The sequence below is a fragment of the Daucus carota genome, chromosome 4 (assembly GCF_001625215.2).
Source record: "Daucus carota subsp. sativus chromosome 4, DH1 v3.0, whole genome shotgun sequence".
Lineage (NCBI taxonomy): Eukaryota > Viridiplantae > Streptophyta > Magnoliopsida > Apiales > Apiaceae > Daucus > Daucus carota.
Window position 1 is genome coordinate 27,774,138 of NC_030384.2, and position 18,117 is coordinate 27,792,254.

Here is an 18,117-nt window from a genome sequence, read left to right on the forward strand (position 1 = left end):
CTTTTTCCGAGTGTTTCATAAATAAGCTCCTATCAAATACACTGAATAATGCCAAAGTAAATTCGAGTTATTTGCAAACATTTCAACCTGCCAACCTTTGGCTAAATTTTTTAAAAAACTTATTAAGATTTAACTCTATCTAGTATATTTTTTTTGTGACTAATATGGTTTATAGTCTTTATGAGTATCTATTCTTAGATATTTTGGAGCTGAGTCAGACTTGGGACAACAGATGATAAACCTTACCCACTGGACTATCCAATCGTGCTCACACTTTCTCTATTTCTCTATAGTTAGATTCGAATTTAAACTACGATTAAAAAATTTAACTAAATTAATCATTAGTCAAAACATCAGCAAGTCTTTAAGCCCATATTCAATTCTTGAATGATGCCAAGATACCGTTTCACATTTATGTAAAATAAATCCACAGGACGGCATCTAGGAATCTGAAAACATAAATACAATTTAAGACCACCAAAAAAGGCGGGTCATTACATTAGTCTAACCAAGAAAGTCACAAACACGTTTACTCCAAGAAAAAAGAAACCACCTCAAATCTCATCTCAATCTTCCAAAACTAACAACTAACACATCTCCTCTTCATTCTTGTACCAAACATGGCCCCCACTCTTTCTCACCGTCCGATCCACATCATCTTCTAACATCTCTCCCGCTTCTTGCTCTTTTCTTACAGAGAGAGAGGGAGAGAGATCTTATATATCCACAAACAAACACAAACCCTTTTGCTTTCAACTCAAAACCAAACAGCCCAGTTGACCAAACACTTGAAACTCTTTCAACAACACCTTCCAGATCCACCCAATTCCCAGATCTCAAAAACCCATTATACATTTCTACTTACAAGGGGTTGAGTTGAGTTGAGTTGTGTTTGATTCAATGAAAGGCAATGGGCAGTGGTTCACGATAGGGTTAGTGTCAGCTTGGTACACATCAAACATAGGTGTATTATTACTCAACAAGTACTTGTTAAGTAATTATGGATTTAAGTACCCTATATTTCTTACAATGTGTCATATGACTGCTTGTTCTTTATTGAGTTATGTTGCAATTGTTTGGATGAAGATGGTTCCCTTGCAAACTATTAGGTCTAGACCTCAGTTTTTAAAGATCTCAGCTTTGAGTTTGGTGTTTTGTGGCTCTGTGGTTAGTGGTAATGTTTCACTTAGGTATCTTCCGGTCTCCTTTACGCAGGCTATTGGCTCCACAACGCCCTTTTTTACTGCTGTGTTTGCGTATATGATGACTAAGAATAGAGAGGCTTGGTTGACTTATGCCGCCTTGATCCCGGTTGTTACGGGTGTTGTCATTGCTAGCGGGGTAATTTCTTGATTCTTTTTTGTTTGATATTGATGCATATGTTCAGTTAGGAAGCTGGAAATGGAATCCTCATGAAAGAGGATTTGTTTCTTAATTTGTTAGGTAGGGAAATGAAATTGGGGTTTTGGTCAATTAATTCGTCGTGTTTCTAGTTGCAGAGTTAAAATAATAGATGCTGATGGTGATTTGGTATTCACGGTTAGGATCACATTACCAAAATAGAGCCTTTTTCTGGCATTGTAAAGTAAATTCATTATGAGTGATATGTCAATATCACATTTTACAGATGGTAAAGAAGAATTCTACGAATGCATTTAATTTTTACTTGTAAATTGAGTAAAATATCTTTGCTCAGTTCAGTATACTTCCTTTTTTTTTGTCAGAAGTATACTTCCTATTGTTAGTTTCTCTGTATTTAAGGATTTTCATTAAAGGGGGTTTTAGTCAATTTCTTGTGTTTCTAATTGTAAATGCTGGTGGTAATGTGGTATAATAAGTTTGATGGAGTTATAAACTAGAACCCTTATCTGGCAAATATCAAGTCAGTTCATTATGTAAGCCACTTCAAGACCACAGATTACAATTGTTAACAAAGACATTACTCAGTTTAGTGTGCTTTAGTTTTGGTATGACAATAGTACTAGCTTTTCCTTTTCCTAAGATATTCCAAGTAATATGCTTTAATACTCAGTTACTCATACTCCATTAGAAAGATTTTTGGGCAACTCGTAGGAAATAAGGTAGTCATAATATTATCTTACCTATTTATTTGCATATTTTGTAAATAAATCATTAACTCAAATGGATTGAACTTTCTCTTGAAATTTTCAATGAATGTATTAGGTTTTTGGTTAGAAATTTTGAGTACATGTAGTAGTTCTTATCTTCATATCAGTACAAGGATTTTGAGGATGGTACAACTCATAACCACGGCTTGCATCAAATTTGTTGCAAAATGAATTTTAGTGATCAAGTCTGGCTAGTTTAAGTTGTGATCACATGCTTCGGTTTGCATTGGTGCAGATTTATATGTTTGTTGTTAAGGCACATTATTTCAGAATATTACTTTTGTTTCAACTTTCAACTGCAGAAGTGAAAGTAGTAGATCCTGGTGTAATGTGGTGTTAATAAGTTGGATTACCTTACAAAAAAAACCTTTTTTTGGCATTGTCCTGTAGATAATATATATGAACCTTTGTTTGTAATCGTCAAGTAATGTCAATTCCACACTTTGCAAGTGGTAAAGAAGAAAGGTATTTATAGGTCCCTTCTTTTAGTACAGTGCTATCTAACAGAAGGGTCTAATTTTCCCATAATATTCTAAGCCTTGGGATTTTATCACATAAACGGAAAGATTTTTAAGTTTCTGCTTGGAAATAAGAAGGGACCTGCTCTTGCTAAAAATTACATGTCATTGGAAGTAGATTTTTATTCACACTTCAACCGAAACATTTCTGAGCATGTAGCAACTGACAACCAACGCTTGCAGCAAACCAATCTTCAATGCTGCTAATCTTGCTGCCAATGCAAAATAAATTTTATTATCTACCAGCTATATCCATGTGTTAGAATCTCTCTGTGTATAGAAATCTGTTCAGTATGTTTCCTCTTTTCTTTTCTTGAAACAATGGATTTATAGTCTCCTTATGGTTAGTTGTCTCTCTTAAAATCACTTGTGTGATTCTCGTCCAGCTACTTGTAGGCAGAATTAAACTGCATTTGCTATTTTATAGCATGCTATACATCTTAAAATATTTCTATTTAGTTATGTTTTGTAGGTTAATAGTGACGATTGAACCGCAATATATGTGCCATATTCTTTTGTTTTTTATGGTGTGCTATATTATTAGTATGTCTCTAGCTCTTGTTTGTGGTTTGTTTGAGTTAAATAAGAGAGGAGAGCGCACACTGTATTGACCTATTGTATTAATAAGGAAAAAACATATTTAGTGGCTATTTTTAACAGGGAGAGGACCAAATAGTCTACTTATCTGTATTTCTAGTCAGACCTGGTGATACTTGTTGATTAGGTTCATAGAAATTGTAAGATATCTATGGCATGACTGAGAAAATGCATAAACATTAACCTTTACTATCTGGCTGCAGGGTGAACCGAGTTTCCATTTATTTGGTTTTATAATGTGTGTTGGTGCTACTGCGGCGAGGGCTTTAAAGTCGGTGCTTCAAGGGATTTTGCTGACCTCAGAAGGGTATTAACTTATTTTGTCTATCATTTATTTTATTCTTCTCCTTCGTCACTGCATCCTGATAATTGGGGATTATCAGTTCACTACATAATTAGTTATTTACTACTTATAAGCAACTAAAAAGCTGTCACTTGCAATTTTTTAGGGAAAAGCTGAACTCTATGAACCTTCTACTTTACATGGCACCTGTTGCTGTAATGTTCTTACTGCCTGCGACATTACTAATGGAGCATAATGTTGTCGGCATCACAGTTGCTCTTGCAAGAAATGATGTCAAGATAATTTGGTATCTGCTCTTTAATTCTGCCTTGGCATATTGTGTGAACTTGACCAACTTCTTGGTGACTAAGCACACCAGTGCTTTGACTCTCCAGGTATTAAGTCATTTTCGTTTACATATAAACTCTCTAATATTCTGTTCTAATTATGAAGTGTACTCATGTAGATATGTAGAATCGTTTATCTATCTGCTTATTCTTCGAGCTCTAATATTTTTTATAAACTGAAATTTGCTTTTAGGAGGTAGATGTATCCCTGCTGTTGACCAGACTTTGTTAGATACTTAGACATTCTCATACATCATGCACAAACTCCTAGGAATTTTTTCTTAAAGTTGAAAGATTTTCTTACTGATTAACATAATATATATTTGCACAAATAGCAATGCAAGTTAAGGGTAGATTAAATGGAATACATTTTTGAAAAAAAAAATATACACTTATAACTTATTTTAGTAAAGGAAACAGAGTCCTGTGGTCAACTGGTAGATGTTCTGCACAAATTGAAGTTCAGTTGTAATAATGTTAGTGCATAGTACACTCTGTTCTCTGTATTATGTTACTCTAGCAGTCCAGCTGTTACGTAGTTGATGAGTGTGGTGACGAATGATTACATTGTAAAATCAATTTTAACATGTTGGACGAACAGCAGCAAAATATATCGCTTCTGAAGCTGTTGTAGATTTTTGGAAATGTCATGCCTTATTATCATAAAGAACTGCAATCAGTTTCAGTTTCAACCTCCAGTTTCTAGGTCAACCCTCTTTAAAAAGAAAATAAAAATAAAGAACGAAAAGGAATAAATGAAGATGTTGCTTACTGAAAATGTGTTAAGGCTTGTCTATTAATATATGTCTATATCTATGTTTTCAGGTATTGGGGAATGCAAAAGGGGCCGTTGCTGTGGTGGTTTCAATTTTGATATTCAGGAATCCTGTCTCCGTAACAGGGATGATGGGATACTTTCTTACAGTTATTGGTGTTATTCTGTACAGTGAAGCCAAAAAGAGGAGCAAATAGGACTCTCTTTTATCTTGTTTGTATCATAGTATAAAACCCAATTTTTTTGATATCAAAGCTTTACCACGATTATGCTGTTGATCCCATATGTGACTCCTCCAGTTATCTTTTTCTGGAAACCAGAAAAAGGCATATTCTGACTGTTGCTTCAGTACGATACGGGTGCAACGTCGTCAAAAATCTGGAAGCATGGACCTCCAGGTTCCTCTCTCCATGACCTTCAGGTGATAAAGTGTTAAGAGACTCCTATTCTTTACAAAACTCAATCAAGTGATTTTCTTATTTGTTAGACCATTATTTAGTAATTCTCTGTAAACTTGTAAACTTCTGTATGATCATAAAAGATATAATTATATTGTATAAATATTATAGCTGAACTGCCAACATGTATATCAAAAATCAACATGTCCAATTGTTTAAATTGCTTATGCAATTAGTCTGATAACTAGTGATCTACAATCCTCCATGTTCTTATATTATGCTGATATATAGCTCCGGGACTAGACTTTCATCGCCATATTTATCACTAATATGCAATTTTATGTTGGCTCTGGCTCAAAAAAATTTATGAAGATCAATTTAAGATTGAGTTTGCGAAAAGAAGAAAGTCGGGGAAGAATAAAATGTTGTGGTTGATCATTATTCCCGTGTGAGGACTGATGATTCCTTGCTTTCTGCACTTGCTGGTCAGGCATCTGGTGCTGCATTCTGTTAGTTGGTTTTGTTGCTATTTTTTACGTACTAACATTCTTCTCTTTGCTCCAACTCGTGACATGGTAAACCGAAACAAGGGAATACCATTGGACTAAGAGCAAAGATAACTGGGTCCTCTGAAAAAGGGCATTAAGCATGGAATTAGTGTCTAAGAGCTTCGATTTTGTACTATTTTGGAAATTAAGCATAGTAAATGGTCAAAATGATTTTGACATTCTAATTTTAAATTTTTAAATATTAACTTTTTATAATATAACTATAATTATATGAGAAGGTTAAGAAAAATACTTTATTAAGAAATTTTAAGTTTAGATTATTATTACTACTTAATTTAAAATCCACAAAATAATAATCTCATATTGAAATATATTTAATTAATCTGTTTGATGATCCGTTGAAGATTTTTGCGCCGCTGAGAACCGATTTACGCTTTCGGAAAGATCGGATAACCCTGTCTATTGTTTTCCTTGTGACTTCGATTATTCTCTCCTGAATGTATCCTAGTCATACAACATTACGGCAATAGTGTTATCTTCACCATATGCTTTTATCATCATCGTTCACCACTTGGAATGGTGATCAAATCAACAGCTTAGTTTACGCAAGTTAAGCTCTAACCTCTAAGACCCTCACAACCTTTCTTTTCTTCTATTGCTAAATAGCTTGACAAAACCACTTCATATCACTGTGAGACGTTATAATAAGAAACATATGCAATATACTTTAAATAATTTATAAATTTGTTCTTTTTGGTATATTATAAAGCAACGTTAAAGAAAAAGATTAAAAAAGAGTAAAAAGATATTTTCTCGAGATAAATCACCAAAAACTTCAGAATATATTAGATCATATATTTGAATATCAAAAAATTTTACATTTTATCTGCCATATCATATCGGTCCAAAACTTCTCTAGTTCTTTAATACTCGAAAATTTTACAAAAAATCATGGAATAATGAAAAATAACTGTAGTATCCCCGGAGAGATAATAATTATGTTTAACAAAAAATTTCAATTCTTATATTAAATTAAAATTTATAATCTTTTATGTGACATAAAAAAGCATACCACCGAAGTCAAAATCAGGCAATACTACGATATAGGGAGTTAAACATTGAACTAAAACTGAGGTGAGCGTGAGCCACATGACCTCTGCCAAGAATAATTTTACACGCCCAATTTGCATTTTCTACCGATAAATAAAATTCCCTCTCTGTATAAAATATACTTTGGAACTTTTTTAGGTAAATAATATATTGAACAAAAAATATTTAAAAAAGAAAAAAGAAAATTCAGATGCTTATATATTGAGAGTTCAGACAGACATTTTGAGTTGCTAGCTGCCTGTCTGCATAAATATATGATCTCTCCACTCTCTCTGCACAAACCCTTGATTTATTTTCTTGTTCTTTGAAGATGGTGGGCGGTGGCAGCTCCAACTCAGACATTTCTCTACCTGGGATTTTTGCTAGTAGTGCTTTTGCTGCTTGTTTTGCTGAGGTATCCACAAAATTCATACCCTTTTCTTTTGTTTTCTTAAAAGTTCAATCCTCTTGTTGTTTTCGGCTGTGATTTGATCAATCTGTTTGTGTTGATGTAAGCATTGTGTGTGCATTTTATTTGTATGTTCTTTTCTCATAGACTTGTCACCTTTGTTTGTGAATTTTGGTTTTTATCTGAACTTGATATGTGAACTGTGGTCTTGATCAGTGTTCTGGAAATGGGAACGATTGATCGAGTGATTACGAAACGAGTGATCGAGTAATTACGAAACGGGTAATCGAGTGATTGGGGATAATTGGGTTGTTTCGAGTGTGATTTTTAGTTAAGACTGGTTTTTTATCAATCCGGAATTCTTCCTGATTTCCGATAAATTTCTATGCTTTTTTGATGATTGCCTAAAAGCCCGATTTTATTACTACGAAAATGAACTTTGTTGTTGTTTTCTACTGGAGTGTTATTTGATATTGCCTTTTTGTTATAATTTGGCCAACTTGTTTCTGTAGATTTTTTATTAGTCTTGGTTGTGAATATTTTATTTTTATTACGAGTTTTGCTTTTGATCTAATCTATTAATCTGTTGTCAGTTGTCACAGTCAGAGTGGTTTTAAAAATAGTTAGGCGGTTAGGTCATAGGTGTGCCTTCCAGCGATAAATCAAGTAAATGGAAAAACAGTAATTATGATGTATAAAATAATTTTCATCAATTCAGCCTAGGACAATTTTCCCCCACTTTATCTGATTTGCATGATTTTTTTGATTCCCCATTCATCTCCATTTTTCCTGCTTGATCTGCTAATTCCCACAGGAGTCTGCTTTTCCCAAGTTTCTGCCTTCGTTCACACTTCCCCAATTTTCTGAACACTATACTTGACTCAATAGATTGATGAAAGTTGTTCGTATTACAAAGGGAATTCCAGTTCAAACACTTTTTACTAGATTAAATATACCATGAGTGTGTAAATTCGTGTGTCGTCAGTGCTGGTATTTAATTGTGGGAAGTGCATAGTGATAACTGTAAAGGGTTCTGAATTGACTGATATCTAGATCTATAGTTCGGCCTATAAACAATTAATTTAACAGCCTGAATAGGATGTTTACATATTTATGATGATTTACAGTTACCGTCCTTGTATGCTCAGTTCTTTATTGATGGATTCTGCTAATCTCCATTATCTAGATTGTCGAGTTCTCCTTCAATTCTATTCAAGGTCGCCTTATTACGGCGATGAACATATAAATCACAGATATTTATGATCATCGGCATAAAATAATTGTACAAGTTATTGTTTGTAACCACATTACCATAATAATTGTGTTATGCAGATCTGTACCATTCCCTTGGACACTGCTAAGGTTAGGCTTCAAATTCAAAAGAAAGCTGTGGCAGGTGATGGAGTAGCTTTACCCAAGTATAGGGGTATGTTGGGTACAGTTGGCACAATTGCAAAAGAAGAAGGTCTATCTGCCCTTTGGAAAGGCATTGTACCAGGTTTACATCGTCAATGCTTGTACGGAGGTTTAAGAATTGGATTGTATGAACCTGTAAGTTCTCTGATTAATCTCCCCTCTGCTCTACCCATTTTCTTTGTTTGAGCGATCATGATTTAGTTGCATTTTTATATGTTGAACAGGTTAAAAACCTGTACGTCGGTGAAAACTTTGTTGGGGATGTTCCTCTAATGAAAAAAATACTAGCTGGGCTTACAACTGGTGAGGCTAGGGACTTTACTTCCATATAAATTTTTCACAAGAATAAGATATGCCTCATGTATTTAATCTTTTTATGTAGAATAATCTCTGTATTCAGGTATAATCAGCATTAGTCTATTGTATCCCATTCTTGTACTTGAAACAGGCGCACTTGCTATTGCTGTGGCAAATCCTACTGATCTTGTGAAAGTACGACTTCAAGCTGAAGGAAAACTTGCACCTGGCATTCCAAGGAGGTATAATGGAGCACTGAACGCTTACTCCACAATAGTGAGACAGGTCATCTACACTCCTCCACTAACATGAAAATGTATCAATCACTGCTACTGTATGATTTCTCACTTTCAGCCTATAATTTAGGAAGGAGTACGAGCTCTATGGACTGGACTTGGGCCTAACGTCGCACGGAATGCTATCATCAATGCTGCTGAATTGGCTAGTTATGATCAAGTGAAAGAGGCAAGTTCTTGAGTCATACAACCTAAATAAACCCTTGCATTCTTAATGTTGGAAACTTTTAACTATTTTTACATGTACAGACAATTTTAAAGATCCCCGGATTCACTGACAATGTTTTTACACATTTACTATCTGGACTGGGAGCTGGTTTTGTAGCAGTCTGCGTTGGCTCCCCTGTTGACGTGGTAACATCTTTGTTCCATATTTAATAGTAATCTTCAATGAACGCTCTCTTTCGATGGATATTCGGTATTTTCTACTGAAATATTATAACCAGATTTGCCGATGAAGGAATCTATCATGAACTGTAGGTACTGTAATCTCCTACATGCAGATTTCAATGTGTACTTCATTAAGAGCCTTCCTATTTTCTTACTTGTGTCGTGTGAACTTCTTATGAGCATATAAACAGTACATTTTATGACTGAACTTAGCTAATTCTTTGATGGCAATGAAGGCATCTATAATTAGAAAGAAATAACCCTCGAATCTTCAATAAAGAAGATTCATTCTGTCTGCCAAAGGGCTCTTGCTCTAAGCGGTATTGCCCCCACCACCTTTGCAGGGGGCTGAGGATTCAAGCCTTGCAAGGCATATTGGGTGTGTAAATGTCTTTAACTAGCAGAAAAGTAAGGGCACTTGTGATGATTGCTCACGTCTTTATATTGCAGCTATTATATATTCAGGTAAAGTAAGATGTTGTTATAAATTTGATTGAGGTAATTAGCACCTGTATCCTATGAGGAGTCCATCAAAAATAATTCTGTAGACAGTAACATCTTAGCAACCCTAAGGTAGCTATTGCATTTAAGGTTATCTACTTCAATCTGCCACATGGTTATCGTTATTTTCAATTCCCCTTTTTAAATGCGCTGATTCGAATTTCTGCAAGCAACGGATGATAACATAGATTGCTTTTTCAGGTCAAATCAAGAATGATGGGTGATTCTACCTACAAAAATACACTTGATTGCTTCGTCAAGACACTGAAGAATGATGTAAGTTTATTTCTCTTAAGAAATGGTACTTTAAGTTTGCTTCATCATCTTCCTCAAACATATATGATATATGCATACAAGCCAAGAAACTAAGGGGTTTTTTTTCTTCTTTTTTTTTTTTGGGGGGGGGGGGGGGGTGTTAAACCTTAACTAACAGACTTATGGTCACTTTCCCATATTCAAGTAGCGGTTGCAAAGATCTGTCATTGGGGGGGGGGGGGGGGGGGGGGGGGGGGGGGTTAAACCTTAACTAACAGACTTATGGTCACTTTCCCATATTCAAGTAGCGGTTGCAAAGATCTGTCATTGGCTTCTACTCTTACTAAGCAAATACTTTGTAAAAAGGTTGGATGTATTAGTAAACAACACAATAACTGTGATACCATATCTTTTGGCTAGTTCCTCCAGCATCCATCTGTAGCAACTTATGCTATTTTTTATTTTCGTTTTACCTTTTTGTAATGTATAGAAAAGAGAATGAATTTACTCACTGCTCTTAAGATGTTAATTGTAAAATCTAACTGTCCTACCTGCACCTCTAATAAAATCTGTCGCAACCTTCAATATTTGCTGAAAGCATGCCATCTGTATCCTGAAATTCACTAATTATTCGGTTACAAAGTCCTTCACTGGATAAAAGACTCAACCAAAACTCCCTTTCTTCGTGGCAGGGACCCTTCGCGTTCTACAAGGGCTTCATTCCGAACTTTGGACGGCTTGGGTCTTGGAATGTGATCATGTTTTTGACATTGGAACAGGTATAACTTTCGAACTTGACTAAAGCCCTTGGTGTATCTTATTTCCCTCTTTTATCATCATCTTCTGTTGGTTTTAAAGTCCTGCCTTTACCTTTTGAGCTCAGTATACTTGGAGTATCCTTATATCTATGCAAGCATAGCAATGGATGATACTCCTTTATGAAAAGGCTGGCATGACTATTGTAGCTTGGCAATGGCCTCTGACTATACTAGTTTATTTTATTGCTAAATTAGTATATTATGTTTATCATAAATAGGATATGAGAGATTTTGCTTTTCAGTATTATATTTATATTCAATGTTTGTTTTCCTCAGTTTGACATATTTCTTGTGGCAGGCGAAGAAGTTTGTTAAGAGTATAGAGTCGGCTTGAGTTAGACGGATGTGGCAAATTTCCATTCAAGCAGTTCTCGTCGACTTACACCTAATAAATGGTCCATTGAAGGAACATTTGATAGCAGTTTAAGAAATTGTAGTGAAAAATAGGCTTCGCCTCCATATGTAAGAACATCTGGCTTTGCTCAAGGAACATTTTTTAGTGAGATTAACTGCAATTTGCGACGCTAAGCAACGTTGAAATATATCCTGGAATCCTTCTTTTACTTTTTAGTGTGCAAATATCAATCTGATGCACCAGTCCTTTACATGAGTATATGTTACAAGTATGTGTTAGTTCATCTTGGTGTGATATCAAAATTACAGGTAATGTCATCTTTATGTGAAGCTAGTCCCATCTTGTAACTTGCAACTCCTCTGTTCCAAGTACTTCTCTTTTTAATTATTAAATTTTCGAGATATTTTGATTTTTTGGCCCGCATTTTCTAAATATATTAATAATATAGGTTTATTTTTTTATAATTTTTGTATTTATATTGATGACATGATATTACATTATATGAAAATATTAACAAGACTGCAATCTAATTATATTTTTAATAATTTGAAATATGTGTATTTTTTTTTTCCTTTCACCTCAGAAACATGAATAATCCTCGATTTCTAGGGTCAATTTTTTTTTATTTTTTTTTTTTTTGCTAATTGATTACACACGCACACGTGGGGAGTCGAACTCCCGACCTCCCGCAAGGGGGTACAAGAGCTCTACCGCCACACCATTTTTATTTCACTTCGGAAAATATACTGTACCAATTCTGTCAAATTGATTTAAAAATATCCGAAAGTAGTATAATTTGCCGACAAATATCTATATCTATATCTATATCTATCTATATCTATATAATCCTAATTTGTGAATACAAAGCAAATGGAAAATGACCAGATATGCCCTTTATGTTTAAAATTTTATATTCAGCTGAGGACTATTTCTGTCCTTTTACCTTTCAGATGGATAATCCACATTAATATGGGTCTGACCCGTATCCAGTTTCAAATTCATTTTGTACTTGAGCCTTCTATAACCGAAGGACAATCGGATTATACCCGATTGAAACTTCAAATCTTTTGAGCCAGTTTTATATGCCACGTTTGTAGCAGGCACGACTCCCATGTTCAAACTCCTCTTTATCTGGGCACCATTTATTATTTATTCAAATTTCTTTCCATCATTCTCTGTTTTTGAATTGTGATCGAGATGGAACATAAAGATTTGTATTGTATCATGGTTAATTCAGATGTTCAAATTTAGTCGGATGTGTTTTCAATTATGGCTTAATCTCGAACAGGTCGTAAGCGTGTGCCTTGGGTCCTCTGTCTCCTCCAACACATAACGGTGAGTTCAGCTTCTTCTTTGCAGCTCTTTCTGAAAGTGTAAATTATAGTTTTTCTTCTCGCTGTTTCAGGAGACAAGTTTCATCGAACTGCAAGGCAAATGTATTTTCCTCTTTATCCACTCTCTCATTCTCAGATTAATGAGAAACAACAACATACTATATTATCTTTTTCTAATGTTTTCTGTCTTCGTTATGTCTTCATAATTTCTTATTTAGTCGAAAGGAAACGTGTGTGAATGAACAGGGATTGGATGAAAATGTTTTGCTTCAGAATACCGAGGATGCTGGACACATACATCATATGCGAGAATTAATGGTACGCATCTACGGATTTTGTTCTGGATTCAATTCATTTTAAAAAAATTTATACTTTGTCATGTTTGATTTCTGATGTATGATTAGTATAATTGAGACGCCATAAAGTGTTTGTTAGAATGCCTAAACTAATTTTTTTGTTCTTTGGGTTGTTTGATCCATTTAATACATTTTCTAATTCTACCATGTTAATCTCTTTATGCTCTATTTGTCTTGGACGTGATCGTTGCTGACACTGCCAAAAAACTTTCAGTTCCTATTTGAGGGTATATGCTCCTTACCTTTCATCTGGAAGTTATTTTGTCACATTGACTTCTGTTATCAATCTCTTCTTCTAGAATTCTGTTATGTAATGATAAGTAATTCTGTTATTTAATGATAAGTGACCATAATTTCTTTGTCATCCACATATAATATTATGATTGTTTGCTATTTACACGGTTCATGGCTGTTTTAAAATTGACCATCGCATATAGTAAGCGCCGTGCTGCTCGGGAAGCGTATAGTCATTTAAAAACAAAAACTCACTCTTTAGGCTATGCATCGAGTCACTCAGAAAATTTAAATCTCATTTTTTGTGTGCTCGACTACTTTACCGGGTATTATATTTTTGCTTACACGGGTATCATGTGGAACAGCGGTATATATTTTAATCAACACAGGATTAAAAAGATAATAAACATACTTGATTTTTTGCTTGATTTATTCTTCTCTAAATCCATTTTCTCCTCTTTTTTGCTTTGTAATATATATTTTTGTCATCTTGATCACTGAATACCATTGCTCTTAATTGAGAAATTTTATTTTTGCTTTGATATAGATCATGTTGTTCACATCTCCAAAGATATATAAGATTGTATAAGATTTGGTGAAACTATGGCTTCTCCAATGGGTAATTATATTTAATGTATATATATCGTCATGTTTCAAGCGTCGTTTTCCAAGTGTTTGGTTAAAGGCCGAGTAGAATTTTTGACTGTTTTTTTTAAATCTTTTTTTTCTTTCTATTGCAGTGATATTAAATGTGTAGTGACATTTTAAGTGTTAGGAATTTAAAATATATGGGGCTTTGCCAATTTTTGAATGGCTTACATATTTGGTATTTTAATGTCAAGCTTGAGCCATCCTCACGGCGGGATATGTCCATAAATAAACAAAATAGTAAGCATGATTGGGCCTACATCCCTGCATCAGTGCCTTTTTTGCTTGACGCATTTTCAGGACTCTTTAATCTTTATCTTCTATTTATCCACCCCGCCTGGTTGGTTTTTCACTTTTATTTCTCCAGTATTCCGTTTTCTACTAGAAAAAAAAATTCATTTTATTCTATTATTATTTTTGTTTATAAGTTGTTGGATTTTATTTATCATTTTTTTTAATCTTTTCAGGCCCGGACTATGTTCTTTTGTGATTTAAAATATATATCTTATCTACAACGCAAAACTTGTGCTCTTTGGGATGGCCATGGTCCATTAGGTGATTTGTGTTCTTACTGTGTAATTTTTGGTTCATTTAACAGGACAATTGGAAGTGACATTTTATTATTAGATCAGTGGTCTTATTAATTTTTTTTATTCTCTAATACCTTAATTTCTTCGAAAATGTCAGGGAATATTACTTACAACGGACACGGTTTAAAAGAGTTTGTTCCATAGAGGACATCTGCCTATGTTAGTCGACAAGATTGACATGTGCCAGAGATGACAATGAGAGAAACACTTGATTTCTCAGCAGTTGTCAGGGTGTTGCATGTAAATATGGTAAGTCATGACCTCTGGGAGATTGGACATGTTTGTTGGTCACCAAGATGATAAACCATAAGTTTTGCAACAGATATGCTTGAGGAGCTTGCAAGAAGAGAGAAGAGGGCTGGAATCAAACCTGATGAAGATCTTGATATATTTATGAAGGTGTTGTAGCTGCCTTAATCGCCTTAAGTAATTCAGCAAACCTCTGATCTTCTTTTAATTTTGTACCATAAACTTTTCAACTGTCATTACAGGCATCAGCATTAGGAGAACATGAGACGAGTCTAATTGTGGAGTATATATTAAAGGTATCTTCTTTGTGGACTTACTTTCACAGTATTTCTGATGCAACTGGTGTTCTAAATTCTACGCATAAAAAATCGCTTATCGTCAAGCATACAGCGCAACTTTTCTTGGTCTTGCATTGCTATCTTTATCAGTTGTGTATAATTTGGCCTTGAGCTAAAAGAACTAACTTAGAAATGATATGCTGAAACTATTGGTTCTTATTTGGGTGATAATAGTGATCCGAACACTATTAAGTTTCTCTCTTATTTCATTTACTTCACTGTTGTGAATGACAAAGCCAAACATTTTCCTCTACTATTAACAGTATCAAACTGCTCTGCCGCTCGGAGCCGTAGTAAACTGGCAGTTAACTGTTTCTCTCTGTTTATGAGTTTGGTAGCAAAAGACTGTCATTCACTCCTTATATGTTGCCAGGACAACGGAGACTTTCCTCTCATAATTTATCTTCTGTTGTTGATGATCTCTAGGGGCCTGGCTGGAAGGTGAAATTGCTATGTCTTTATTATGAAATTGCTGGTTTATGTTTGGAGATTGAATGAGAGGGAACTGGGAAGGTGTGCTCTTATTCTGAGATGTCAGTAAATAGTTTGTTGGTTGTTTAACTCAAACTATCTCCAAATACACTATCAACACCAAATGCAATTCTCTCAGCCATTGGGATCACAACAATTTCAGAGTAGACAGCTACCTTCTGGATCTATTCAACATGGCCTCGGGCAAAGCCAACTTAACCAAGGAAATCAGTTGAGTCGTCATTTGAATCAATTCTCTAGCCCTGCCAACAGTGCTTTATTCAATGCTGCTCAGTCTACTCCAAATACTCAGATGGTCAGTTTAGCGTTGTTTGATGAGCATTCCACAAGTTACTTTGAGTTCCGGGAATGTGAAAAGCATGCCTGTTTTGGGTCTGGGGACAGCAGCTGTTCCATTTCCAGGACCAGAGATTGTTGTAAAAGTAGTGCTTGAAGCGATTGAGCTTGGTTACAGGTATGCAAATCATATAACTCAACTAGATGTCAGAACTAGATGTCGGAAGAGGTTGACATTTATTTGGTTCTTATATAAGAATTTGCAGCTTTTACCAAAATCACTAATTAATTTAAAAAGACATTATAAAAATACACAAACATTTTGTCTGCTATAATGTAACTCTTATTGGATTTGGTTTTTTTTAGTTAAGTAGATTGTAGTTCCAAAGTTATTATATTTCTAATATTAGTTAACTGATTGTGTTACTATTAGATGTTTGTAATGTAAGCTCTTGATGTTGCGTTAGTCGTGCAAAAATTAAAGGATTGCACCATTTTCTCTAGATGTGTCGCAAAATGTACACAGGTACAACTGCCTTTTTCAAGGTTGCTTCAGTGGACTTCTGCAGGTAGTTCTATCGATCTTTATTCTTTGAATTTTGTATTCTTAATTTAGAAGTGGACCTTCATCAACTGCTATGTATATGTCTTGATTAGATGACAGGCCTTTAATTTAGTATATCACTGTCTAAATTAACAATCATTCCCTTTGATGCAGACAGAGACGTTGAGAGTACTATTCTAGATGAGCGTATGTGATATGTCATTATCCTTTCTTATTTTTAATTAGATGATTTACCACAAAGTGAAAACTCATACATTCTGTAATTTTTAACAGCAATTCGCAGAGCAAATATTCGAGCAGGTGTTCCTGGAGCTGGACTTAACCCGAGATCAGATAATATAAGTAAGACTATAATTGTTAAGGACGTATATGCAGCTTACTGAACAACTAATTCACTTTTGTTATTGTGAAATTAAAGGTGGGTCTGATATTACTAAAGTGGGGAATATGGTACAAAGTCCACTAGCAGGTGATAAAACTATCCTTTAATCTTATAGCAGTTGCTTGACAATGTTAAATTTTTTTTATGAACATTAAACATAGGTCAATTCTGTAGAGGCAGCACACAACCATTCCAGCCTTCACCATCTGCCCGTCGGTTATCCGAGGTGGATTTATCAGGTACATATCATGCTGAATTCGTGATAAAGTACAAGCAGGAGTTTGAGCGTGATCTTGATCCACAGACCTACCAGGTTTTCTACAGAAACAAAAGGCTAGCCAGTGAGGTTGTTCAGAAGACCTGCCCATACAATTTTTGAACTTCCCATTAAAGATTAAAGAGCATGACAGCATGTGAAAGTGGCATCAAGGTCTTCGTCTGTTAATGCATTTTTTAATAATACTTTTGCGCCATTTCAACTGCTGAAATTTTGTGAAAATCAGGTCCTGCCATCAAGGTCCATTGCCATCTGTTTTGAAGTTGCAACTTTTCCTAATTCGAAATCCGAGCTCGAGGAGGAGATTCTGCCTCTAGAGCAGATGAAAATGGAACCTATTACAAGTAGTTAAATGGAATCCGAATATCTATATCAGGTCAAATACAATCAGGAGCATTTATATGATACTATAGGAGCATTTTTATAAAGAACAATATGTTTAACATCATAAGGGTTTTGCTGGATTAGGTAAGAACCATCGGTCAGAGAAAATGAGGACAAAATAAATTTGATTGATGACCGAGTAATCTTTATGCATTTTATACTGTTTGATAAAAAAGATATTTTATAAATAAATCCATCAATTATACATCTATTCATTCTTTTATTTTATCATGTTGGGAAAATATTAATTTAAAATTTGATAAATAAATATGTTTATATTTAAATAATGAAATATTTTATATTTAATTTACTATAATTTTTTGTAATGTTATTCAAGATACGAGGTGGTGGTGTTAGGCCCAAAAAACTTTAATTATATTATAATTATAATTACTATTTTTTGTATATTTTCTTTTTATGTTAAAATTTTATGAAGCAATATTATAAATATTTTAAAGCGAATAAAGATGACAAAAATTTAGATGTTTTATATTGTAAGAGGAGGAAAATCTAAAAATATATATACGTCTTACATGTCCAATGCAATTTTTTTAAGTGAGCATTTATAAAATTAATTCATAATTTATTTTGTTAATTATTGCTAACGTAT

General features: G+C 34.3%; 3 protein-coding genes across 25 annotated transcripts; all 3 read left to right on the forward strand.

Moving 5' to 3' along the window:
• Window positions 1-488: 488 nt before the first annotated feature.
• On the forward strand, window positions 489-5,230 carry LOC108215717 (probable sugar phosphate/phosphate translocator At3g11320). The gene is made up of 4 exons (XM_017388269.2): window positions 489-1,341; window positions 3,448-3,551; window positions 3,694-3,922; window positions 4,700-5,230. The coding sequence occupies exons 1-4, from the start codon at window positions 901-903 to the stop codon at window positions 4,844-4,846; spliced, it is 921 nt and encodes a 306-aa protein (XP_017243758.1). The 5' UTR covers window positions 489-900; the 3' UTR covers window positions 4,847-5,230.
• A 1,610-nt stretch (window positions 5,231-6,840) lies between these two features.
• Window positions 6,841-11,640, forward strand: LOC108219076 (mitochondrial uncoupling protein 1-like). Its single transcript, XM_017392331.2, has 9 exons — window positions 6,841-7,060; window positions 8,387-8,605; window positions 8,695-8,773; window positions 8,919-9,052; window positions 9,134-9,232; window positions 9,313-9,417; window positions 10,156-10,230; window positions 10,902-10,988; window positions 11,326-11,640. The coding sequence occupies exons 1-9, from the start codon at window positions 6,977-6,979 to the stop codon at window positions 11,359-11,361; spliced, it is 918 nt and encodes a 305-aa protein (XP_017247820.1). The 5' UTR covers window positions 6,841-6,976; the 3' UTR covers window positions 11,362-11,640.
• A 667-nt stretch (window positions 11,641-12,307) lies between these two features.
• On the forward strand, window positions 12,308-17,574 carry LOC108219077 (uncharacterized). 23 transcript variants are annotated; one of them, XR_010291390.1, is made up of 15 exons: window positions 12,312-12,717; window positions 12,788-12,818; window positions 12,963-13,034; window positions 14,422-14,509; window positions 14,642-14,793; window positions 14,867-14,943; window positions 15,036-15,089; window positions 15,558-16,077; window positions 16,404-16,468; window positions 16,618-16,650; window positions 16,738-16,806; window positions 16,883-16,933; window positions 17,008-17,085; window positions 17,151-17,276; window positions 17,350-17,574. XR_010291390.1 is itself a non-coding variant. In XM_064092375.1 (14 exons), the coding sequence occupies exons 9-14, from the start codon at window positions 15,938-15,940 to the stop codon at window positions 17,223-17,225; spliced, it is 576 nt and encodes a 191-aa protein (XP_063948445.1). In that variant the 5' UTR covers window positions 12,309-12,717; window positions 12,788-12,818; window positions 12,935-13,034; window positions 13,287-13,299; window positions 14,422-14,509; window positions 14,642-14,793; window positions 14,867-14,943; window positions 15,036-15,089; window positions 15,558-15,937; the 3' UTR covers window positions 17,226-17,574. The 23 variants fall into 23 exon arrangements, 17 of the variants coding, with proteins under 17 accessions (XP_063948456.1, XP_063948445.1, XP_063948457.1 ...); XR_001806540.2 differs by having other exon boundaries at window positions 12,313-12,717; window positions 17,021-17,085; window positions 17,160-17,276; XR_010291391.1 differs by having other exon boundaries at window positions 12,315-12,717; window positions 17,160-17,276.
• The last annotated feature ends 543 nt before the right edge of the window (window positions 17,575-18,117 follow it).

Excerpts from the sequence above, each read along its gene's own strand:
- LOC108215717 (XM_017388269.2), top strand. The coding sequence starts at position 901 with ATGAAAGGCAATGGGCAGTGGTTCACGATAGGGTTAGTGTCAGCTTGG. Across the intron at positions 1,342-3,447 it reads GTGTTGTCATTGCTAGCGGG|GGTGAACCGAGTTTCCATTT; the intron begins GTAATTTCTTGA and ends ATCTGGCTGCAG. Across the intron at positions 3,552-3,693 it reads ATTTTGCTGACCTCAGAAGG|GGAAAAGCTGAACTCTATGA; the intron begins GTATTAACTTAT and ends GCAATTTTTTAG.
- LOC108219076 (XM_017392331.2), top strand. The coding sequence starts at position 6,977 with ATGGTGGGCGGTGGCAGCTCCAACTCAGACATTTCTCTACCTGGGATT. Across the intron at positions 7,061-8,386 it reads TTGCTGCTTGTTTTGCTGAG|ATCTGTACCATTCCCTTGGA; the intron begins GTATCCACAAAA and ends TGTGTTATGCAG. Across the intron at positions 9,418-10,155 it reads TTGGCTCCCCTGTTGACGTG|GTCAAATCAAGAATGATGGG; the intron begins GTAACATCTTTG and ends TTGCTTTTTCAG.
- LOC108219077 (XM_064092375.1), top strand. The coding sequence starts at position 15,938 with ATGAGCATTCCACAAGTTACTTTGAGTTCCGGGAATGTGAAAAGCATG. Across the intron at positions 16,078-16,403 it reads GCGATTGAGCTTGGTTACAG|ATGTGTCGCAAAATGTACAC; the intron begins GTATGCAAATCA and ends CATTTTCTCTAG. Across the intron at positions 16,469-16,617 it reads GCTTCAGTGGACTTCTGCAG|ACAGAGACGTTGAGAGTACT; the intron begins GTAGTTCTATCG and ends CCTTTGATGCAG.